The sequence below is a fragment of the Colobus angolensis genome, unplaced genomic scaffold (genome assembly GCF_000951035.1).
Source record: "Colobus angolensis palliatus isolate OR3802 unplaced genomic scaffold, Cang.pa_1.0 Scaffold110, whole genome shotgun sequence".
Lineage (NCBI taxonomy): Eukaryota > Metazoa > Chordata > Mammalia > Primates > Cercopithecidae > Colobus > Colobus angolensis.
Window position 1 is genome coordinate 936475 of NW_012112031.1, and position 9641 is coordinate 946115.

Here is a 9641-nt window from a genome sequence, read left to right on the forward strand (position 1 = left end):
CAGAGCCTGGAACCTCCCAGGACAGAGGCAGAACCCTCTGAGGAAGCTGATGGGGCAGGGGAGTGGGGAGCATCTGGAAAAGCCAGAGAGGGGAGAGAGAGTGGGGATGCTTGGGGTGACGCCAAGGCCAGAGGCGTTCAGGTCTCAGCTGCAGAAGGGACAGACTTTCAAAAGCCGGGGGACGGGGCTGGACTTTAAAAGGGGGCGGGGCTGGAAGGGAGGGTGTTTATTTCTCTTTCCGGGGAGTACCGAGGCCCGGCCCATCAGTGCCCATGCTACAGGAGATGTGCTAGACAGCGGTTTCCTAAGCCAAAATCAAATCACCAAGATTCTTCCAGGCAAGAGCTCCTCTTGTCCCCTTTCCCACGAGAAGAAGCAAGCCTGAAGGCCCAGGTTGGCACACCACCCTCCCAGGAGCCCGCTGTGCGGACGCCTGAGTCCAGGGCTACGGTCATCTCCGGGACTGCCATCGCCACAGTCACCCCCGGCTGTAGGGCCCAAGGCCTGGTTTGGCAGGTACATTAACTGGGAAGTGCAGGTTGCTTGGAAACAGCAGCCTGGCACTGGAGTGATCTCATAAAACAAACAGCAGAGATGCTAATTCCCTTCTCTCGGTAACGAATCATCAAATACCCAGAGACTTCGGCTGAAAATAAACCCCCTCCAGATGCCAGGCCTGACCTGGCTCCACCCGGGTCCTCCCAGGCCTGCAGCCCCAGGGGCCTCAGGCATCAGTTCCCAACGCTGGGGAGGGAAGGTGGTGGGTAGTAGATTCGTGGCCAGGCCTGTGGAGCTGAGACCAGAAGAGGGGACAGCCAGGTCCACGTGACAAAGATAAACTGTGACGGCGTTTCCAGCAACCCTGGGCTTACACCCTTCTACTCCTGAGGGATGAGGAGAGGATGCCCCCAAGGCTACTCAGCTCAGGCGAGCAGGCAGTGATGACAGGTGTTCACCATCCCTGAATGGGAGGAAGCAGGTGGATCTGCTAGAACCAGAGCGTAGCATTCCCTCGAAAGTATACCTTCTGGGGTGCCTCTTCCCGATTTAATAATAATAATAATAATAATGGCACTGATGATAATGACTAGTTATTAAGTACTTATTAATTTATGATGCTCCAGGCCCTGTTCCAAACACTTTTCCTTTTACTTTATTTTATTCTATTTCTTTTTTTGAGACAGTCTTGCTCTTGTTGCCCAGGCTGGAGTGGAGTAGCATGATCTCGGCTCACTGTAGCCTCTGCCTCCCGAGTTCAAGCAATTCTCCCACTTCAGCCTCCCCAGTAGCTGGGATCACAGGTGTGCGTTATCACGCCTGGCTAATTTTTGTATTTTTAGTAGAGACGGGGTTTCACCATGTTGGCCAGGCTGGTCTGGAACTCCTGACCTCAGGTGATCTGCCCACCTTGGCCACCCAAAGTGCTGGGATTATAGGCGTGAGCCCCTGCGCCCAGCCTATTCTCTTTTTTTTTTTTTTTTTTTGAGATGCAGTCTCAGTCTGTTGCCCAGGCTGGAGCTCAGTGGCGCAATCTCAGCTCACTGCAACCTCCGCCTCCCAGGTTCAAGCAATTCTCCCGTCTCAGCCTCCTGAGTAGCTGGGACTACAGGCGCCCACCACCAGACCCAGCTAATTTTTTTGTATTTTGAGTAGAGACAGGGTTCCACCACGTAGGCCAGGCTAGTCTCAAACTTCTGACCTCATGATCCACCCGCCTCGGCCTCCCAAAATGCTGGGATTACAGGCGTGAGCCACCGCGCCCAGTCAGGCCTATTCTATTTCTTTGTAGAGACAGGGTCTTGCTATGTTGCCCAGGCTGGTCTTGAACTCTAAGCCTCAAGTGATCCTCCAGCCTCAGCCTCCCAAAGCGCTGGGATTACGGGTATCAGCCACCACACTCAGCCCCATGCACTTTTCAGAAATTAACTCCTCAAAGTCACCCAATGAGGGAAATGCTATCACTATCCTCATTTTTACAGATGAGGAAGCTGATGCAGAGTGGTTGGGTAAGTTGCCCAGGTGCAGGTTTAATCTGGCAGAGCGGGGATTCAAGCCTACTTTGTGATCTGGCTCTAGAAGCTGTGCCTGAAAAACAGGGCTCTCGGGACAGAAACCTCGGGCCCTGTGACGTCTCCCTCGATGCCCCTCCAAGTTCTCCCCAGGCCCAATGGTCCAAGTCACGGTGCATTCACTCATTCATGGAGGGACCACTGGGTAGGTTCTGGGGGTCTAAGAAGAAAATGCAGGCCTGGCGCAGTGGCTCACGCCTGTAATCCCAGCACTTTGGGAGGCCGAGGAGGGTGGATCACCTGAGGTCAGGAGTTCGAGACCAGCCTGGCCAACGTGGCGAAACCCCGTCTCTACTAAAACTATAAAAATTAGCTGGGCGTGGTGGCAGGTACCTGTCATCCCAAGGACTTGAGAGGCTAAGGCAGGAGAATGGCATGAACCCGGGAGACGGAGCTTGTAGTGAGCCGAGATCGCACCACTGCACTCCAGCCTGGGCGACAGAGCGAGACTCCGTCTCAACAAAAGAAGAAAGTCAGCCCGTCCTCCTGGAGCTTGCTGTGGTTCGGGGGAGTCAGGCAGTCACCAGTGCTCACTACAGGGACTGGCACGAGGCCTGCATCTGCAGGCTTGGAAAGCCTTCTCGGAGGAGGTCCCTTCTAAGCTGGGAGCTGACCAGGGGAAGCCAGAGGAGAGGGGGAAGGACATTTCAGGCAGGTGGGGCCTCGAGTACGAAGAGTTAAGAAAGCGCCTGCCCTGGGAACTGAGAACAGAAAGTCCAGAGTCAGGAAGTACAGAGGTGCGGGGAGGAAGCTGCCAAGGCCAGGGCTGGACACAGGTCAGTGTGCAAAGGGTCTCTCGAGCCATTCCTCAGAGCCTGGCCTTCATCCGAGGGCCGTGGGGAGCCGCTGAAGGGGCTGTCAGGATTTCAGTGACTCTCTCCCCTCTAAGGAGAGGTGGGGGTGGGAGGGGAGTGGGCCTGGAGGCAGGAGCCAGGAGCCACAAAGGAGGACACACAGCTGTCCAGGTGAGGGCCACGGGTGGCCAAGAAAAAAGGCAGCGGTGGGCAATGGCCAAAAAGTGGACTCCACAGGACAGGTGGGGGCAGGGGTACAGCAAGAACGAGTCTGAAGCACTCACTGAGATAAAGGCAGGAAGCGGAGCAGATAACTTCAGAGACAGGGAGCTCAGCTGTGAACACACCCGGCTGGAAGCCCTAGGAGTGTCCAAGCAGGAGAATCTTCTCCAGTGTGAGAAAGGCAGAGCCCTGTCCATTCAGCCGAACAGGGCAGGGGAGGAGGAGAAGGTCCTCCAGCCACTCACACCCAGAGAACAGGGCAGTGGGGAGGAGAAGGTCCTCTGGCCACTCACACCCAGAGAAGAACCGCAGCCTGGACTTCCAGTCTCCCTCTTGCCTGCTGGGCTGTCAGACATTACGTAGGAGAGCTGGGGAGGGGCCTCCACGGGTCTGACCTGGGGGTCCTCCAGGGGACACAGCCAGAGATGGGGCACAGCTGGGGGAGAGGGTGTCACGGAAACACAGGGAACCAGAAGACTCCGTGAGCATTTCCCAACACGAAATCCGCATGTTAACCCACCGCACCTGCCACTCCCAACCCTGCAATGCTGGGCAGGGCTGGGCTTTAGCGCTTCCTGCCCTTGGGACCTCAGGAGAGGATCACTGGCTGATGGGTCCAACTGCTTCCTTTTACAGAGGCAGCACTGAGATGCAGTGAATCCCTGAGGTCTCAGGGGAGCAGTCCTCACGCCCCCAACCCGGCAGGTGCCCCTCTGTTCACTGAGGGACAGGAGACTAGAAGCCCAGCAAGGAGCCTCCATTCCAGGGCTGGTTCCACGGAGCACCCTCCGGGAGAGAGACAGAGTACCCTCGGAGAGAGAGATGGTGCTCCCACAGAAGCACCCATCCACCCAGCCCGTCTCCACCAGCCCTAGAAGTATCTATCCACCCAGCCCGTCTCCACCAGCCCTAGAAGTATCTATCCACTCAGCCCGTCTCCACCAGCCCTAGAAGTATCTATCCACAGCCCGTCTCCACCAGCCCTAGAAGTATCTATCCACCCAGCCCGTCTCCACCAGCCCTAGAAGTATCTATCCACACAGCCCGTCTCCACCACCCCTAGAAGTCTCTATCCACTCAGCCCTTCTCCACCAGCCCTAGAAGCTCCCAGGGCTGTACCAGGGAGGCCTAGAGTCAAGGCACCGGCCCTGGGTGCCCCATAACACACAGGCCCAGGCTTTCCTCCAGAACTCGGAGATGACTCAGGCCTTCAAGGAGTCCAAGAGGGCTGCCCCGTCCTCTCCCTCAACACTCTCGGCTCCGCTGAGGCCCTGCGTGAGGACCCTCCATCACTGGGGGACTCACCAGCTTCTGGAAGAGGTGGCCCATGGTGACCTGGCTGTCCCACTGTTGCACCTTGGGGCACAGGTTGTCGTAGAACTCCTTGTGGATCTCGTAGATGTCCTGGATCTTGTAGAAGATGGTCTCGATCTGCTGGATGGTGAGCACGGGCTGGGAGGTGGTGGCAGTGGCCTTCAGGGGTTTCATGGGCTGGGAGAAAGAGAGGAAGAAAGAGGAGAGGTCGGGGTAAATAAACCAGAGTGTCAGCAGGCCCTGGGGCTAATTACTAGCCCTTCCCGCTGCCCAAGTCCTGCCCAGACAAGGCCGCCAAAGGCAGGGCACTGAAACGAGCTTTGTATCAAGAAGCCACTGCCACAGGCCCCAACAAGCCACACACTCAACGGCAGGAACCTGGCCCAGCAGCTCTGCCAGGCCCGAGGGGTGGTGCCGGGGCTCACTCCCCTACCACGCACCTGAGCTCAGCAGCGGCCTGTACTGGGTTAACAGGATCCACGTCTTTCTTCCACAACAGCCTGTGCCCTAAGTCACAAGTTCCTTGTCACACTTCGGTGGAAGGGAGGGTTGACTGGGAACTCAAGCCCATAGCTGTTTCCTTACAAGAAACAGAACGTGGTTCTAGGACTCAGAGGGTAGGGACCCGAAGTTACTCAAGACCAGTCTTGGCCTCAATGATATTCCAAGTTCCCGTCACTTGGCATAGGCAGAGGGATGGGAGTTCACGTGTCTCCCACTGCATCCCACCCCTAGGGCAGACATGCTAAGCGACTGTGGTGGTCCTTCCCGTGGCGCACGGCAGGGGTCTCCAGTCTGAGACTCTTTCTGAACGCCTGACTCTCTATACCAAGATGCTCCAGGCCCTGTCAGTGTAGACGGTGAGGTGGCAGACAACAGAGACCAACCCCCAGCACCGGCTGGGAGCTGACGCCATCACCTTCCAGCCCAGCGGCGGGACTGTGGGATAATGGGACATGCAGGCATTTCCTCAGTGTGGTCCTCTGCATCTTATAAATCACCTATAATGAATCAATATGAATAATCAGAAAAAAAAAAAAAGATGCCCAGTACTGCAAAGGCCATTGCAGGAGACAGGGCCTGATAACCTGCTGCACAGGGAAGGCATGGCAGGGAAGGGCAGGGCGGCCAGGAGGGGAGCAGCTGTGTTGGATTCTGTTGATGTTCTTCATCTACCCGAAGGCCATGTGGAAAGAGGCTTAGACTTGGCCAGGCGCAGTGGCTCACGCCTGTCATCCCAGCACTTTGGGAGGCCAGGAGTTCGAGACAAGCGAGCCTGACCAACATGGTGAAACCCCGTCTCTACTAAAACTACAAAAATTAGCCAGGCGCGGTGATATGCCCCTGCAGTCCCAGTTACTCGGGAGGGTGAGGCAGGGTAATTGCTTGAACCTGGGAGGCGGAGGTTGCAGTGAGCCAAGATCGCGCCACTGTGCTCCAGCCTGGGCAACAGAGCGAGACTCTGTCTCCAAAAACAAAAAAAGAGGCGCAGTGGCTCACGCCTGTCATCCCAGTAATTTGGGAGCCAATGCGGGTGGATCACCTGAGGCCAGGAGTTCGAGACCAGCCCGACCAACATGGTGAAACCCCATCTCTACTAAAACTACAAAAATTAGCTGAGCGTGGTGGCAGCCACCTGTAACCCCAGCTACTTGGGAGGCTGAGGCAGGAGAATCAGTTAAACTCAGGAGGCAGAGGTTGCAGTGAGCCGAGATTGCACCACTGCACTCCAGCCTGGGTGACAGAGCGAGACTCTGTCTCCGAAAACAAAAAAGAGGCTTAGATTTAGTCTGGGTTGCTCTGCAGACCCAGCAACAGCGGGGAAAAGTTATGGGGTGAGATTTGGGCTCACGAGAGCCGTCCCCCATAGGATTAAGTAGCGAGCTTTCCGACAAGAGAAGTATTCTAGCAGACAATGGGTGACTCCACTGCTGAAAATGCTGCACTGAAGGGAACACCGAAGCCATCGCCAGATCCCTCTGGAGCCATCACCAGCTCCAGCCAACCACGGCAAGCTCCCAGCCCAGCCTCACTCCAGCCTCACATCGCCTCACTCTGACGACGTCTCATCTACTCATTCACATCGCCTCACTCTGATGGAGGCAGAACTCACATTCGCTGGAAGAATTCTCATCTACTCAGACACCCAGATGGTGCTCTGCCTTCTAGCTCCTTCATCCTCCGAGCTCTAAAAAGCCCAGATGCAACAACCCACACAGGACAGAGCCGGCCCCTCCTTCTGACTGTCGCCATGCTAGAACCAGTGGCCCCTCAGCATCCGGTCCTTGCTAGGCAAACGCATGGGGTTCAACTTGGTGCAGGCCAGGCAGCGTGGGCTTGAGTCTCAGCTCTGCTGTGGGCACATCACTCAGGGTCCCTGGGCTTCCTATCACCAGCAGCCTCGTTTGTGAAACTGGGATCCTACAGCCATGCGCTACCTACTGACATTCCGGTCAGTGCATACACGACCATGGTCCCAGACTGCATTTTTGTTTTGTTGTGAGACAGAGTCTCACTCTGTCACCCAGGCTGAAGTGCAGTGGCGCCATCTCAGCTCACTGCAACCTCTGCCTCCCAAGTTCGAGCAATTATCCCACCTCAGCCTCCCGAGTAGTAGCTGGGATCACAGGCGTGCGTTATCACGCCCGGCGATTTTTTGTAGTTTTAGTAGAGACGGGGTTTCACCATATTGGTCAGCCTGGTCTCGAACTCCTGACCTCAAGTGATCCACCTGCCTCGGCCTCTTGAAGTGCTGGGATGACGGGTGTGAGCCACCGCCCTCGGGCTGAGACCTTTATAATCCAGTTGGGTGAAATGGACCAACACAGATGAAATGACTATGGACAATGCGACTGACTATGCACACCAACCACGTAGTTCCAAGGTTGTGCTGGAGCAGCCTGGAGGGCTGCATGGAGGAGGAAGCCATACCAGGGCCTTGGAGAGCTCAGCAGGTGGAGGAGTAGGGGGGTAGGGAGGCATGCCAGACAGGGGAACAGAAGGCACTGGGGGGCAGGAGCAAGGGAAGACTGTCCTCCCAAGTCCAGGGGGGTGAACTGAAAGCTTTGGGGACTCCCCACCCTCCATGGGGGACACAGAGTTTCAGGATTGACAGAGTCCTGAGAGTTTATCCTTTTCACCTCGACGCAGGACCCCACAGAGGAGCCTACGTCGCCACAAAGTCCCCAAATCCATGAATTCTTGTCCCTGCCTTGGTGCAGTCCCCATTGAGGAGGGAACAGGGAAGCAGAAAGGCAACACTCCCAGGAAGGCCAAGGAGACAGGATTTCTCAGAACCCGCCGAGGACGCACTCGTCCGCCACCCACGCAAAGACAAGACACAATGGTTCTGCTTCCTTCTAAACTTCCCACCCTGTCTGCAAAAGGGGAAGAAATGGACGCTCACCCACAGCCAGTCACAAGGACGGGGCCTGTGTTTGGGGCATCCGATGGTTCTCATGACACGATGGGGACCTTGGCCCTTACTTCTGATTTCACTTGGTGGGAGGGGACAGGGCTGCGTGTGTGTCCTTTGCTGGCCAGGACCCTTGAGGCCGTTATTTTTCTCTGGTGAAGTCCCACACATGGGCTCGGGGCAGGAGGGTGGACTGAAAGGCACGGTGACCCACACTGAGCTTTGGCACGGCACAGCCGTTCTGCCAAAGTGCTAGCACACCACTCAGGCACCCCCTCCTCCCCAGTCCTGCTGCGGAGGCAAGGGCAGGCCCCGGCTCTGCATTTCACCATGAGAGTTCTCGGAGAGGACCCCGCGTGACCTCCACCCTGGCTCCCAGCCCAGCTGCTTCTCAGGAAGACGGGCCCGGGCCGGTTCTCACTTGCCAGTGGGACTTCACACAGCCGTTTGTCCGCTGTCCCACAGCGACTGGCCTTTCGAAATAGGGGAAAGAAATGTACCCACTTCCTCCACCTCCTGCCCCAGAAGGCCTGGCATGCTTGCTGCCATGCCACCCTAGTTACTCGTCACTGGAGCCCAGGGAGGAAGGCGTCATTCACCTGTTTTATAGATAAAGAGGCTGCGATACAGCGTGGCTATGAGCCCCAACGCGCGGCCGGAAGGACAGTCCGCCCCAGGAGGGCCCGTCGTGGCCAGCGGTGGGAGGGGCTGTGGGGAGTGGCCTCCCCCTGTGGCCCTGGCATAGCAAGACGCAGTTCCCAAGCTCAGTTCCCAGCATCAAGGAGATCCAGAATTTCAATGCATTTGGCTTCGTCTTTTTTCCTTCACCCCCGGCCTCGGCCCAGGCTCCCAGGCTTTCCCTGTAATCGGAGCCCACCAGGAAGCAGGAGGGCCCCAGAACATGACCCCCACCAGCAACCCAGAGGCCAGGACGGAGGCTTCTGTGCGGAGGCTCGTCTGCCCCGTGCGTGCACACGGTTTTAGGTACACACACCCGGCCCTCGGACTATCAGGAAGCGTTCCGCTGAAAGCAAACGGGCCGGGGCAGCGCGGTGGGACGGGGTCAGGAGTGGGAAAGCGAGCATGAAGGGAATCAATGTTCTTCTCCGTGGAGCTGGCCCCTTTGTGGGGCCGCTCTGAAGAGCAGGTTTAGCTTCCTCCTTGCTGAGGGGTGGGGAGGGGCGGGGGTTCCCAGCTCAGGGAGGAGAGGAGGGAGGGTGTGATTCTTTTGCTCTGAGGTTTTCTTCTGAGGCTGTGGCTGTGGAGGGTCCCACTCCTCCTTCCCGAGCCCTCCTGCCACAGACCTGGCCTCCCAGTAAGTTCCTCCGTCGCTCCCTCTGGCCCCTGCTCAAGAAAGAGCCAAGCAGGGGCCCAGGAGGAGAGAGCTGGAGAAGCGGGGGACCTGCCCCGGGCACATCAGGAAGGGGGCCCCTACCCCACAGATTCTGCCTTTGGGGCATGAGCTGTTAGAAAGGCAGGGCAGGGAAGGAAGGGCTCTCGGTCTTGGCGCAGAGGAAGAGGCTCGCGGGTGGCAGGTGGGATCTAAGGGCTTCGTGTCTGATGGGGACGGGCGCCACTCCCTCCTTCAGGGTAAAGGCGTGTTGTGGCAGAAACCAATAAGCCCTAACCTGTTTCCTCTCCTGGCACTGGAGAAATTAACAGTATCAACAAACACTCAGGCTATGTTCTAAGAGCTTTATGTGCTGGACACGGTGGCTCACACCTGTAATCTCAGCACTTTGGGAGGCCGAGGCGGGCGGATCACGTGAAGTCAGGAGTTCAAGACCAGCCTGGCCAACATGGTGAAACCCCATCTCTACTAAAAAT

General features: G+C 57.1%; 1 protein-coding gene across 1 annotated transcript in view; it reads right to left on the reverse strand.

Annotated features, from left to right (window-relative positions):
* ABR (active BCR-related) overlaps nt 1-9641 on the reverse strand; it is a 197813-nt gene that overhangs the window by 91489 nt on the left and 96683 nt on the right. Inside the window, exon 4 of the mRNA XM_011956234.1 lies at nt 4391-4576. Coding sequence (XP_011811624.1) covers nt 4391-4576 — 186 coding nt within the window. The remainder of the gene's footprint in view (nt 1-4390; nt 4577-9641) is intronic.